Below are 16,188 nucleotides of genomic sequence, written 5' to 3'. Positions count from 1 at the left end.
TGAAGTATCATATTCCTCAATGTTCAAGTTAAATAAGAGAGTTAACTCTGACTCATAAACCATAAGGAACAGCTGAGTGTTCAAACATAGAGCCTATTCTTGAAATTGGCTAGACTTAGGCTACAGGCCACTATTAAAACAATGATCAAAATGCATATTAAAAAGCTAGCAATTGTATATTACCATGTCATTTGTGTAGGTGACAACTCAAAAGTATTTAAAAAGCAAACACATATATCAATAAAAATTATAGTTCAATAAAAAAAATTTAAAAATAGCAAAGTGTCCACAGTTTTCTATAATATAGTAACCAAAATAATTTTACTGGTGAGAGAATGTTGGAGGCAGCTGCACTTTAGCCATAATTCAAAGTTTATACCTGTGTAGATGACTTTAATTCCCTAATTCTGCCACATTATTAATGGTCTCATTCTGTCAAGATTTTGCCCTTAGCCAAGTCGTAACTTGAACATGGTCACCGGTGGGAACATCACTATTTAAACATTTCTCAAGTAGGATCTACTCACATTTATGATGATGTTCAGAGATTCATCATTGGGAAGGAAAATACACACACTCCTACGGTCTTGCATGACTCTGTTGTTATGGAAGTTCAGTTTGTTCATTGTGTTGTGGGCTCTCTGGTGGTCAGGGCTGGGCTCCGAGTCCTCGGCAATTCCTCTGGTTCCGAGCACTCCAAAGCCAAACTCTGCTCGTCATCACACGCCCTTACAGGAAAAGCATCACGATCTTCCACTACGTAGGTTTCATAGCTGTAAAAAAGCCCGAAAGGAGGCCGTGAATGAAGGCGGTGAGCCTGGTGAGGAGAGAGACGGGGAGAGGGCAGCAGTACAACTGCTCCTGTTGGCACAGGCACAGCCTGTCTCACAGTGAGGGCTGCCTAGTTTCATCAACGAGAAGGGACCGAAACGTACTCTGTACTTTGCCCACTATCAACTGTTTCAGAACTTTCATTCACAGTCATGTATCAAACATGGAGCCAATGAGTGCCTCATACATTCAAGGCAGTACCATACACTGAAGGGCTCACAGAAGCAGAGGCCTGCCTTTGAAAAGTGTCCAGTCTCACATGGAAGACAAGGAAGGGTTCTGAAATAAACATACAAAATGGCAAAACAACACCGACAACAAAATTCTCAATCCCTCTCTTTTTCCGTCCATTACAATCAAACAAATAAATGCCTTGGCTCTTACATTATACTCTTTCTTCAACCACTGTGGCCTGGCTTCCACTTGCTTCTCTTCACCAGCATGGCTTTGCCACAGGAAGCCAGTGATCTCTAGACCATCAGCAGAATCCACAGGATTCACTTTGGCTGATCTCTCTATGGACGACACTTACCAAGGCTGTTAAGCCCTCCTTGCAACTTTTTTCTCCCTGAGATTTTATGGTACTGCTCTCTCTCCTGATTCTCTAACCTGTCAATGTAAACTTAATTTTTCTATTTGATTTCACCAATCAACTAACACATAGAAATAACGAGACTGCATATATCAAACTATATTTGTATACTATGGATTCTGGATACTGCTCATATTTAATCAGTTTATTAAACTATGTAATTTTATTTTTTAACTTCTCTCAGATTTTCAGTGTATACAATTATGTTTGTAAGTAATGAAGATTTTTATCTCCAATTCTCAATAATCATGCCTTTTATTCCTCTTTCATGTCTCATTGTGTTGCAAGACCTTGCAGAATAATTTTATTTATTTTTTTAGAATAATTTTAAAACAGTGGTGGATATTTCCTACTTTTAATGAATGTGTCCAGCGTTTCATATATTATTGCTAATATAACACTATTCAACCAAAGTATATTAAGACTACTTGCTTGTCAAACCATTAGTAATTATTTACATTGTTTCTTTCCAGGTGTATTTGTGGAATATGTAGGAATTTCTAGGAATATGGAATTGTCTTACCAGGCAGAAAGTATAACCGTACAGTTTTAATAGAAAAGCTATTACTCACATATATCAAAGCATAAATCAGACAGAATCCTGGCCTATTTGCTTAAGGTTCAATGTCCATCTGTTATCGGCAAGAAGATGGGTGAGAATATATTCTTAGATGGCACCATGAGTAAATATAAACTAGTATTTCTTTTTAAAGCATAAATAAAATGCCACCCACAAGGGATCTACTCAAACTAAGTAAAAACAAATGATAATCTTATATACACTATTTCCTTACTAGGAAGGTGACCAAAAGCCCCTTTAGGAATATTCTGCTCTTCTTATAACATAATAGCAACTGTTTCACATCACCCCAGAGTGTCACCAGAGGTCAGTGCTACAGTTCTCCCCAGTATGGGATGATCAGCCTACCTGTTCTATTACCACAAACTAACTGCACACAAAATCCAGTCACCCATTTGAAGAATGCACACTTTTAGTTTAACAGTACCAAAGCACCAGTTGGAGGACCAGAGTTGGGTGCATCAGTATTACCTGGGTGTTTGTAATAAATACAGAATCCTGAGCACAGTGACATTGCTACTTGCTTGTAATCTCCAGAGTCAGGACCTGGGAATCTCAATCTTTTAAAAAAGCTTCCCAAGTATCTCTGACATGCAGTCACACACGGAAATCACACTTTAGTTAACAGAAGGAAGGTGTTGAGCTGAGGGTTTGATATGATACCTTGATAGTATACACTGGGAAAACATCTTGAGGGATAAGCAACATATGTGAAAGACAGCACACATCATCACTGTAACTGAAAAAAAGAAAGTCCTCAACATTTTCAAAGGTGTAAATTCCTAAAACAGGTCAAATTTGTGTACTCAGAACATTTTCCTGAAAAATGCTACTAGGTGATCTAGGGATAAATAAGTTGGAAAAGCAAGATATCCTATACATACCCTCTCTTAGAAATTCAGAAAGCATTAAAGGCTCTGAGAAGTCCTGCAGGCAACTTCTTAAATTTGTTTAACTTAATATTTCTCAATCTTATTTGGGCACAGAATATTTCCCCTCTCCTCACAAGGTATCTTTACTAAGTTTCTATAGAATAATATTCTTAGGCATACTATTTGAGAAATACAGTCTTAAAACTATTTCATTGTCAAATATATTTCATGGTAAATTTGTCCCTATGAATTGATATATTCCAACACTCAGGCCTCCTCTCTGATATTAAAATCTTTTCAAAAAATTATAAGCTATGATTAAGTGCATCTTATTTAAATTCAAACTCTAAAATTATATTAATTCCAATATAATTATTTAAACCTACATTTCAAATTGAATTACTCATATAATTTTCCATTTCTAATTAAACCAACTAAAGAGGGGTATTTCTACTGACCTACTTTCTAGACTTTAAAAAATAAACTAGAGAAAAAATATCTTCTGAGGTTTGGGATGTTTCCAGAGCATCATTGCAATAATTTTAAAGTTACACTGAGTGAAATTTTTATTTATTGGTTTATTCATAGTTTAGATAATGCAGCATAAAAAAGGATAGCAGAGGATTACTGAAGAATATTTAATAAAAGTAATATCTTTAAGAAGTAGTACTGCTTCATTGTTGCTTTTTCTGCTTTGAGGATAGCAAACCAGAAAAGCCCTGAGAGAGAGAGAGAGTATTAGGATTTTACTTTACCCAGGCCTGCCTTTAAGCTGATTAAGAAGTTCCACTAAAACAGCAAAATACACGTATCTCTAATGTGCTTCAGTATAAAATTTAATCTTAAATTGGAGAGTCCTGGGAGAGAGAATTAGACTAAATTTATACCAATTTTAATTGTAGAATTTAGCCTGTGAGCCACTGGCTACTTATTCTGTGTCCAAAGCTAAGTCCCAACTCAGTCCCAGGAAGGCACATTCCCTGCTCCAGGGCAGCCCTTGTCTATTCAATGATCCTGGCATAGATATCTACGAAGAACAAATCATGTCGTAGTATCATATCTTCCAGACAACAAAACACTTATATAGTGATCAAACCCCATCCTGCCATCTTTACGAATACACAGCATACAAACAAAACGTTAAGCTATGAGACTTCCCCACCTGAATTTTAAAGCCACATTATTGTAAGTCCCTTATTTCCTGATCAACCCCGTTGTTTACAAGGTTACTTCATTTCTTTTAAGAATCAGTTAGCCACCACCCAGTATGGATACTCAATACTTACTTCTATTTTTATAGAAATTATTCAATATAACCTTTAAAACTGGGTCACCTTGGAATAAAAGGACAAACCTTAGTTCATTATAATGTATCAATACTGGTTCATTAGTTGTGACATGCTCATGGAAGATGCCTCAAGAGGGAAAGTAGGTACCTGTGTGGTATGGAGGAACTCTGTGCTATCTTTGCAACTTCTGTATATTTGAAAGTATTCTAAAGTCAAAAAGTTTATTAAAGGAAAAAACAACCAAGGGCACCAGAAACTTCCTACCCACGTAACGTGTACAGTCTCACTTTTAATGGAGGCAAAGGTGAATTCTCAATTATGAGATTGTCACCTTAAAAAAAGTGAAAGGGTGGTAATCTGATAAAAAAAAATTCACTATAATGCAAGCATAGTTATTAGGCATATATCAACAGTCAATGAAGTATCTTTAGTACCTAGCAAAGACAAGGCAAAAATTACCCTGAAAAACTGGACTGCAGAGATCCCTGTCTTCTAACTTAATCACTGCATATTTATGAAGCTCAAGTTACACACACAGTACTGGAATACTTACTTGCTGAAAAGCAGAATACAAAAGCAATAGAAGATGTGCCCCCTATACCCAGGAATTCACCATCTAGTTAGGGATATAACACTGCTAAGACGCTTAAGATGATGATACTGTCCCTGCTTCCCAAGAGCAAAGACTTTGATGGGCAATTCTTAAGGAAGAATAATAAATGACACTATTAGGTATGTGAATACTGTGGCTAAGATCATTTTGTAATAAACAGTATATAGTGTTTTAATGTATGGTGTCCTAAAAGTGACATCAAAATGCCCTTGGTAAAATTAGCTTTTTTTTTTTTTTGATGTTGTTCACTCATTCATTCAGCATATATGCCTTAAACACCTATGTGCCAAGGGTTGTTGTAAGTGTTGAGTACAGAGCACCGAACAGAACAAATATCCTACTCTAATGGAGATACACAGACAATATATAATGTAGATGGTGAGATGCACTACGAAGAAAAATACACCCAGAGCAGGTGAGAGAGTTGATGACGATAAGATGGTAGTGTGGATGCTATTTCATGAAGGGTCGTCATGGGAAGCACTTCTGGTAAGCCGACATTTGAGCAGATACCAGAATTAAGAGAGGCATGTAATTTATTTCCTTCCTTCCTTCCCTCTAGCCATCCATCCACCCAAGGGAAGAGGTTTCCAAGTAGAGGGGACAACAAATGCCAAGGCTCACATACTCTTCAGAAGAGGCAAGATAGCAGCGCTATCATACTTACTGTGTGCCAAGGGCTGATGTTAGGTACTCATGGTATATTAAAGCATATCACCGACTCTTTGCCATGCTTCCCATTGAGAGGCAGAATCTATTCCTTTTCCCTTGAATCTGGGCTGGCCCTGTGACCAGCTAATGCTCAGTCAGAAATTCTGCCTCACGGACAACTCACTTGTGCAAACAATGTGTCTGTTATTCTGAAGCACTACCTCTACACTAACGCTCAGCTCAGTAGCTTGCAGTTGTTATTTTTCTTGTCTATCTCCTTTATTCAGATCTTCTTAGAGCAGGGTCACTAGCTATGTGGGTTATGTGTGTGAATGTGTGTGCACGCATGTGTCAGTGTGTATTTTTAATCTCTAATGGCAGGCACATATGTTCATTAAAAGTGGGTTGTTTGGCTTACTACACACATGTCCTTGGACAAGGAAGATTCTACAGCGGGGTTTCTTAACCTTGGCACTATTGACATTATGGGCCAGATATTCTTTGTAGAAAGGGGCTGTCCTGAGCACTGTAGGGTGTTCAGCAGCATCCCTGGTCTCTACCCACTAGATGACAGGAGAATCCCTTCACCTCCCAGTTGTGACAACCCAAAACATCTTTGAACATTGCCAAATGTCAACTTGGGGGCAAAATCACCCACCACTGAGAACCAACTGCTGAGAACAAGTTTCCTTATAGAGTCACTATGGGCTACTTTTTACCATCCAGCTGTTTTTTAAGTAGTAGTACAACTCTTACTAAACACACACTTTCCCACTAGAGGTTAGCAATTGAGTTCCAAACTCAGAAATCTGGCTTGAACCTTTAAGTGAAAAGTTTCAACCTCTTGAATGTCTAATGACCTCTATCTTCACAACAGCTTTGAAGTTTAGCCTTCTTGAAACTTCAATTTTTATTGGAGTGTACTGCCAAACTTCTCATGTAAGTAGACTTCTGTTATTACTAGGTACTTGTTACTGGAGAGTCCTGTATTTTGATCCTAGTACCTAGAAATATAAACACTGACCTGGAAACAAATGATACCTGATTTTCAATTTTTCTGTATGCACTGTATTATGAGGATTTTTTTTCTTAAGGGTCATTTGCTTAAAGACTCATTTTGGAACCACAGAATTATTTTCCTCATTTAATTTGAAGAGTAAGTAAATTGAACACTTTCTAGTTCATGGCCAGTTTTGCAGTTATTGTTTTAGCTAAAGAAGAAAGTAGCTGACATCTATCAACTATCTGAAGCCAAACCCTCTGGAAAGAACATCAGATTCTTTGCTGCTCTCTCCTACCTCTGACCATTGTTACATAGATAAATGAGGGACTGTGAAAAGCTTAACATCACCTCCTATATGGTTGAACCTCAGATGTTTAGAGACAATATGGACAGAATACTGATTAAGAAGATAGATTTAATGTGCCCAATCAGTCAAACCTGAATCCTACTCTAGATTCTACAATATGAGCTGTATGTGGGCAAGGAACCTAATCTCTGAGTCTGACTCCTCTTCTGTAAAATCTGTACTATTGGCCTACTAGGATTATTGGTCAAATTAAGTGAGACAATAGATATAAAGCATTAGATATCAAGTTGTTGGTGGGGGGATGTTCATTAAAATAACAGTCATGAGTTGCCAGGTCATGAGAAGACACATCTACCACTGACTGCCAAAAAATACATATCACATAGAGATCAAGAATTTAGAGCCAGATACAGCAACTGGGCTAAACTCTGGGATGTCTACATTGAGGAGGGGAAGTTAAGTATATTGTTGCTTGTAAGTGGGACAGCTGCACTGTATTATGTGGGGACGCCTTTAAAATCTTACGTATTGAAAAAGAGGAAGTGTGAAAGAGTACATAGGTTCAAATGTGTGCTTGTTGACCAAATGATGGAATGTAAGAAACATCTGTTTTCATCTGCTTGGTACCATCTCCCCACTGGGGAGTGCCCCTCTCCCATCTGGTATTTCTAGTGGGGCTATCAATCACAGTGTGTCCCCTACTCTGGAAGGGTGAAGAGATGATGGAGGGTAGGGCTGTGACTCAAGACTGACCAGAGTATGCCATTCTCCAGTCACAGTGCTTGGTCTACAGGATGAACATATAACACAAGCAAGGCTAGAATCCCTCCATGAGATCTATTATACAAATGCTGATATGGAGAGGGCTGCTCATCTCTTTGGATTACTATTTGTGAGAATGATATGAGCCTGTTATTGCTGGTAATCACCTTTACATGGTAAGAACTTTCCTGAAGAAGGAAGTCATCACAGAGGAAAGAGAAGCTCAGAAAGCATCCTGATTACATCATTTGAACCGCCACATCTAGCTGCATCTGAAGCCAGAGACTGTTCCTAAGAATTCCCACACAGTGAGTGAATAAACTAGCTTTTCTCTTCAGCTAATTCTGCCACTTGCAACTGAATGAGTCCTTTCTAACACAGCCCATCTGAACAAGCTGATTTACTGCCTGATACATTCATTCATTAATTCACCGACTGTCTACTATCACTAGCTACCAACATTAGTATTTATTTGAGAAAAAACATAGCTCTAAGTTTTAAAGTTTCTCTCCATTCTACAACAAAGGAGAACATTTTCTATGATGAATATTCACCATTAGCAAAGACCTGAAAGGTAAAAAAAAAAAATCTGAGCAACTGAAAAGTTCAGGTGGTTGAGTTGCTGTTCAGACACTACCGTTCTCTAAGAACACTATATACAGCAAGTGATTTATAGGTATATAATGCACAAATTCATTTAAGGTAAACATAGTACGCAGGGCAATTAATTCATAACAGTAATTTTCAGGAATATCTCATCTTGAATATTAATCTGTAGGTGAATAGTTGTCTCTTATTAAAGACTACTATGTTTTCTTTACTGAATTGTGCCGAATATGCTTTTATTGTGTTGTTCATTTGTAATAAATTACAGTAGCTGAAAAACAATGCTTTTTCTGCAAACAAAATAGCTAGAAAGCATCAATGATATATAATTTAGGAATTGGTCAGTTTACAGTATAGTAGTAGCAATTTTAGTAAAAATACCTCTAATTTGGGTCCTATTCGTAAATTAGGTAAGGGGAAAATCATTAAGCTAATTATCGAATGCAATCTAATATGGACTATACCTGACTATAACATCATTACACCATACAGCTATAAGTAGCTGTGTATGTCACACAAAACGCAGTTATTGTAATATATAGTAATTGCATGTAAAGTGTGCAAATATGTAAATATATATTTATCTATTTTAAATATGTAAGTATATGTATATATTTTACATATACAGCATATTATATAAAATATGTACATATAATATAAGTAATAATTACACTTGAAATGTAATTATTGAATCGGTTGGAAGGTTAAATTTGGAAAGAGGCACTATAACGTGCTGCTTAAGCTTGGGCTCTGCAGCCAGGCTGCTCTGATTCGGATCCCAGCACTGACACTTGCCATTTGGGTGCCCTTGGGCAAGTCTCCTTACATCCTTGTGTCCATTTTTTCATCTCTGAAATGGAATTGTTGCAAAGATTATTAAATGGGTTACTCGTTTACTACCAGGTCACAATACTGACTTCCTATCATGGAAAGCAAGTGAAAGGACTGCTTTCTGGTAATATATGGTGGCCATAACCTACGTATTGTCATTAATCGTATCTTGAGTTCTACAAGAAACAGTGTTTTTCTCCTATTAGTAGCTATTGGATTGTTTCATTTTTGTATTTAACTAATGAGATTTGCGGCACTTTGAAGCTGGGAATGGAAAAGAACCTTCCAACTAAAGTGCACATGAATTGGTACCAAGTAATGCTCATCATACTCTAATGAATAAAATTCTATAGCTAGTCCTTGGCTAGCTATATAGCCAAGAAAACGGAGAAAAGGGATAATATAAGAAAGACAGGCAAAGAAGCTTTATATTGCAATATGGAGAAAAACTGGTGAAATCGATGTACATATAAAATGTAGTTAGCAGTGTAAATCACTGCAACCAACATGACTCTGTAGTAAGAATCATAAAAATGCTTACACCTTTTGATTCAGTAAACCAACTGCAGGGAATGTATAAGAAGGAATATAATTCAACCAAAGCAATCACATTTTTGATCAAAAGTAATAATGAACCATTATCCATCAGAGTAAGAACTGGGGGGGAAAAATCTAAATAGTCTAACAACAGGAATGGATTAGAAAATTACAGTATATCAAAAATAATATCAATAATAAAAAACACCATTTACTGAGCACACTCCCCCAAATCACAAATACCTCCAGAGCCAAAAATTATCCTGTTTCATTGTATGTTTTTAGAACAGAATTTACAAGAATAAAGAAGTAAAGAAAGCCCCTAAATAAAAGAGGTAAAGGGGGAAGAAAGAAAGAAAATAAAAAGATCACAAGTATTTTGTTAGTCAATGAACAAGCATAAACCAACTAGTACTCACTTTATTGACTCAATTACAGACATAAAGTAAAGAGTAATGATAGCAGTGGTACTCAAGGAAATGAAACCACCACTTTTTTTAATGCTTGATATTAAGAACATATTTCTGCAAAGCACCATTCTGGTTATACGCTCCCTAAGCAGAACAGTAGTAAACATAATTCTGTTAATCAACAATTACACTGGCCTCCCTCCTGGAATTCATAAAAGAAGTAGTGGGGAATCTTCAGTTATTTTAAATATTTCAAAAAGTCTGATAAAATTAGCATATAATATCTCAAGGGAAATTAAAAGATCACTCAAGTAATTTCAGTATCATTTTTAAGTGCTTATTTTGATAGCACAGTTTTACCTGCCAGATTAAAAAAAAAAGAAAACAACTGACTTAATTTATTTTGATAGACAATCTTTCCAAATATAAGACCCAAGGAAGGTCGGGGAGAGGAAGAATAACAAAAATGATCCTCAGTGGTCGAAAGGTTGGGGTAGATTTAGTCGCTATATATACATTTAAAAATAATCTGAGTAAGAAAAAAACCCCTTCCATCTCATCCATTGTTCGAGCGGCCTTCTCCTCTGCCATACCTCCTCACCGTTCTCTCCTGGATTTCTAAATGTTCTGCTTGTCTCATTCTTTAAATCTGCCACCCCCACAATGCTGCCAGGGTGACCTCACTAAACTGTACACTTGATCTTGCATCTCACACCCCCGCTCACATTCTTCAGTGCTACAGCACCTCCACAGGATAACACCTCAACTCTACAGCACAGCAATCTCTCACAATCAGGTTCCCTCCTTCTCAGTGTGACTGTTCTCCAACTCACGTTTTATATTACTGCAGTTCTTTTCCTCATGGTTCCCTGAACAAGTCTTGCTCTCGTATTTCCATACTTTGGACCATGGTGTTTCCTCCGCCTATAATATCCTCCCTTGCACATTATTCTATCCAACACCCACCTCCAAGAAAGAAAAGTAAAATATTTTCGTTCTCCCTGGAAAACACAAGACACTGGTCTGTGCAGCACGTCTCTACATCAGCAGGCGGCTGAGGGGCGTTCCTCCTGCACTCTCTTCCCCTGGTACTTGTTAGGAAGTCTGTCTCCTCAAAGAGGACTGGAATCTCCTCAAGGCTAGGATCTGCCAGCATCTCTACGATTCTAATGCCTGGAGTAGGACTGGGTCTGTAACAGGCACCCAGTAAGGTGTGCTGAATAGATTACTTAGAAATTTACCAGAAATGTGAATGAATTCCCTAGCAGAATCTGAAAAAAAAGGGGCACATATTAGCTTATTGCAAAACAGAAACAGGTTCACATACATAGAACTTTAAATAATCTAAAGCCTAGAAGTAGGATGAGTGAGCTTGCAGTTTGACATGTCATCCAGGATCTAGTTTCTTCCTGGTACCTTGGAATCACCACACCTTAAAGCTGACATCTCTCATAGTAGCCAAATAAACAAGAATGCAGAGGCAAACAAGAGTGCTGATACTCATCCTGACTGGATGTCTTCGGTTATAAGCACCCTGTCACTGGGCAGGGGCATGGAATAGTTCGATTCGTTGAAGCCACTCAGGACCCACCTCCAGCTAGTAGGATCAACTTCCCCTGAAGTACACAGACATTAAAACAAAAACCTGGGTACCTTTGGGAAGTTGGGAGATGAGGGGAGATGCTAGATAAGCAGCCAGCAAGAAGAACAAAGGCAATAGTAAAATTCATGAATTTTAAACCAAAGAAACTTGATTTTTTCATACCCATCTGTATTCAGAAGTCATATCAGGTTTAGCAACCAGGCGCAAAAATTCCTTTCAACCAAGACGAATTTCTAGCATGACATCGCCAACAAAAAGTGCTGTTCTCAGGGAAAATCCTCCAACTTAGAAGCATCTGCTTCTAATTTCTACAATGAAATCTTTGATTCCTTCATTCATGGGACTTACACTCAATTCCCTCTGACACAGGAACTGCAGCTTTTTAGATAATAATTTTGCTGTGAAATTCTCATTATCTGGTGGTAATATATGGTGCTCTTTAAAGACTGAATTAAGCATTTGGGAAGTTGCTAGCTTTCTTATAACACTGCAAAAGGAGTTTCCATGTTATGAAATAATTCTTAATAACAAGAGTAAAATAAATGTACAAACTGGAAATGCAAAAGTCTATTGGCAGTAGACTAGATAAATAAATTATGGTACATTAAAACAATTCAGCAGCAAACATTAATGGACTGCAGCTACATATTAACAAGTATGAATCTCAAAATCAGTGCTGAACAAAAAAAGCCAAGTTGCAGAATATATGCTATGATTCTTTTCCATGAATAGAAAGCTCAAAAACAGGCAACCAAGCAATGATTCATTATACATATATATGTGGTAAGACTATAAAGAAAGGCAAAGGAATGATTAACCTCAAAACCGTAATAGTGGTGCTGAGGGGCGGGGGGAGGCTGGGGTAGGGAATGTCTTCAGAAAGGGGCAGGGACGGTTTCCAAAGGGCTTGACTTAGCCTCATGACTGCCAAATTTTTTCCATGAAGTATAGAAGAAAGGAAGGAAGGAAGAAAGGAAGGAAGGAAAGAAGGAAGGAAGGAAAGAAGGAAGGAAAAGAAAGCAAGAAAGCAAGCAAGCAAGCAAGCAAGAAAGAAAAGCAGGGACTTCAAATATGTTTCAAATATTTCACAATTTAGAAAAGTAAAATAAGTCATAGGTACTGATGTTAAAATGCTGTGAATAATCACATACTGCTGATTAAACTTTAAAAAGATATATAAGAACCAGTTATACAAGGGTTAAGTCACAACCCACTGTAGTCACTGACCAACAATGCATCGAGAAAGGAATTCAGGACGAAAAAACAGGACGAAAAAACAGGACAGGCACACTGTGTTTTAGATAAACAAGCTCCTAAATAGTTAGATGCATATCTCAGGAAGAATTTCAATGACCCCAGATTCTTGCATCTTCCCATACATAGAAAAACACTAGACTCATTAATTTGAGATATCTGCTCTTCATGATTAGCAGTAATCTTTTACCAAGATGTATACCTGACTACCTGTATTTCGTAGCCCCCAAATTCATATATATATACTGGCTTCTCCCCTGCCTCTTTGGAGGCATTTACTCAGAGCTACTGAGCAGTTGTTTTCTGGGCTATGGTCCTCAGTGAGAACCTGAATAAAACTTAAAGCCACAACTCTCAGGCTGTGGTGTTTTTTTGTTTAAGTCAACAGTGATATGTGCATGGGTTTCTATCTACTATTAAATGAAAAAGTAATGCAATAGAGTACAACCAAATGAAAACCTTACCACTGAATCAGATATTAGAGATGGCCTACCTAATCCAACCTCTTAATTTTACAGGTTAAGAAACTGACACTTTGAGAGAATGACTGGGACAAGATGACACCAGGTAGTTTAAGGCAATTGGTGCGATTTTCCTGCCAGGATTTTTCTTCTCTAAGTTCTATTCAAAGACTCCCATGGGTAGGAAACAATTTAAACTAGTCTCTTTTCAGAGAGCTCATATTTTATATATTTAAGTAGAAAGTTAAGAAACATGTTAAAATAATTTACTAAAGTAAACATACCCAAATGCTAGTAAAATCTGCCTTTTACTCTAAAATAGTTAAGAATTATATGTAAAAAAAAGTTTATGAAGCCAGAAAAAGACTTTGAAATGCCAAGAATCCAATTTTTACCCTTATACATATAAATTATGGGCTGAAATTATTTTAACCAGACACACCCAAATGAGCAGCAATACCAGGGCAGCACACACGCACACATACTGTCCACATGCCAAACGCGCAGAATGGTGTGAAGTGAGACTCACGGGGCCAGGCACTCTCTACAGTGAAAGATCAAAAGCACAGTCTACAGACTTCAAAGCAAAAGATTCCTCTGGACATTCTAACAAGGTTTCACAGTGCTACAAAAGTCTTATTTAACATCCCTTTGGGGTTTTTGCTGCAAATTCATAAGTTAGAAACAAAATTTTCACATAAATGTATAAAGACATCTAAAAATATCAATTTAAAATTCAGAAAAAAAACAATGATTATTTTAATCACTAAAAACCCTAGAACTCTGATTTACAGTTTGAAAAGCCCTTAAGAGAAATGATAAATGTTTTGTTTTGTAGTTTCTTTTTCTATTGAAGTGTAGTTGATTTACAATATTGTGTTAGTGTCAGATGTACAGTAAAGTGATTCAGATATATACATATACAGGTATCTAACTTTTTTCACTTAGTGTGATAATCTCTAGGTCCATCCATGTTACTGCAAATGGCAATATTTCATTCTTTTTTATGGCTGAGTAATATTCCATTTCACACACACACACACACACACACACACACACACACACACACACACACACCTTCTTTATCCATTCGTCTGCTGATGGATGTTTAGGTTGCTTCCATGTCTTGGCTATTATAAATACTGCTGCTATGGACATTGGGGTGTATGTATCTTTTTGAATTAGAGTCTTTGTCTTTTCCGGATACATGTATGGCTTCTTTATTATAGCTTCACAAAAATATTTACCATTGCTATTGTCACGTAGGGATTCACCTCCAACACATTAAAAGACACTGAATCCTAACAAAGCTTCCAGCTAACCATTAACCAGAGACCAACAATCTAAACTTTAAGAACATCCTCCCACCCACCCTCACTCTACTCCCATTCCCCATTCCCCTGGGGCATCATCAAATCATTAGCCAATCTAGCCTAAAGAGACTGAGGTGGCTGGTGTTATTCTGGAGAAACATGAATCCAAGACTGTTAAGACTGCTTCACTGGGAGCCAGGGCCGCAGCCTTAGGTTTTTCCCAAGGGAACCTTCAATAAGAAGCTGGCTCTCCTCTACCCGCCATCCAGTGTTTAATTTCCTTGGCTTCTAGAAGATAACTAAAATGAATTTGCCAGTTCCATCAAGGATGATATCTTATTTTCCAGTGGTACTTACCTATGTAGTAACATTTCTATTTCCCATATACCAATTCATAGGCATCTTTCTCTTCTCAAGTAGGATTTTGAAATTAGACACAAACCAAGGTCAACTCAATTATTATCCATATATTCCAAAGGAAATAGAAATAAAAGCCACTTAGCAGGGAACCTCTGGGTTCCCTGGTGTTTGAAGTCAACACAATCCAATAGTGAGTCACTAAATAGCCCAGTCAAGTTGCCTCCATTTCACCTACATGTTCATTGGCTTTTCTGGTTCTATGCTGTGCATCCCCCCTGCATATTGCCAAAAGAGAGCATTCCTTCTTATAGCAATCATCCTCTAATGCTTTGAGAGAGACTTAAAGTTTGGTTTTAAAGGGTGTGGAGGAAGGAAATCAGAATTACACCTTACCCTACACTAACAGGGTTAATCCTCCATGAAAAATGGAACCATAGCTCAGTCTTGAAGGTTAAAGCTAAAAACAAACAAGCAAACCAATCAAACAAAAACCAGAAACCACCCTACCTCTGCTCAGTACTGCTTTTTTAATACGGCTCTAATCATGCTGGAAAGACAACTACTCCTGAGACTGACCTACAGATTTTCATCCTGGAGAAACCAGACGAGCAGCCTATGACAAGGTCAGTCATCACTCATGGCAGGACAACGGCCCACCACCAACAGTGACTGCATCGCTGCCACCTTTCTCCTTTAATCCTACCAAGAAAAGGCTATATTTTGCCAGTAACTGCCTTGGAATCATCTCATTTTAGATCCAGAGGCAAAAGACTATTCAAGTGTCCAAAAAATACTCATTAAGAGAGAAGTGCCTTTTTTTGTTCGTAACTTTCTCATTTGGACAAGTGAATTAAGAAAACATGGTTTGGTCCTAGTTGTGGGCTTTCTAGGGAAAGCTGGATGAGAATTTTTTTTCAGATAGAAGGGTTGGAAAGTTGTAAGTTATCTACTGGCTTTGCATCTTCAGTAAAAACATCAAGAAATTCAGGAGATAAAATCCTGAAAGTTCCTCTAGAGAGTCTTTCAATAACATCTTCCAATTGAATTCATCTATGATTTGGAAATTATTTGCTCTAAGAGTATAAGAAGTCATGACAATTTATGAAAAAAAAAATCTACAGCTAATATTACACTTAATGGTGAAAGATTGAATGGTTTTCCCCTAGCACTGGAAATGAAGCGAAGATGTTTGCTCTCATTACTCATATTTAAAGTTGGAGGACTTACTATCTGATTGTCGGCCTTATTATACAGGATACAACAGTAATCAAAATACAGTATATTATTGGCCTAAAGAGAGACATACAGATCAA

The 16,188-nt window shown here is 37.3% G+C and overlaps 1 protein-coding gene across 9 annotated transcripts in view; it reads right to left on the bottom strand.

Moving 5' to 3' along the window:
* Positions 1-16,188, bottom strand: part of FRMD6 (FERM domain containing 6) — a 212,813-nt gene that overhangs the window by 34,799 nt on the left and 161,826 nt on the right. For all 9 annotated transcript variants that reach the window (XM_032482027.1, XM_032482028.1, XM_032482029.1 and 6 more), the window contains one exon: positions 528-773. In XM_032482027.1, the coding sequence (XP_032337918.1) occupies positions 528-626 (99 nt within the window). In that variant the 5' untranslated portion in view covers positions 627-773. The remainder of the gene's footprint in view (positions 1-527; positions 774-16,188) is intronic.

Source organism: Camelus ferus, chromosome 6, assembly GCF_009834535.1.
Source record: "Camelus ferus isolate YT-003-E chromosome 6, BCGSAC_Cfer_1.0, whole genome shotgun sequence".
NCBI classification, from domain to species: Eukaryota; Metazoa; Chordata; class Mammalia; order Artiodactyla; family Camelidae; genus Camelus; species Camelus ferus.
This window is presented reverse-complemented; position numbering and strand designations above follow the sequence as displayed.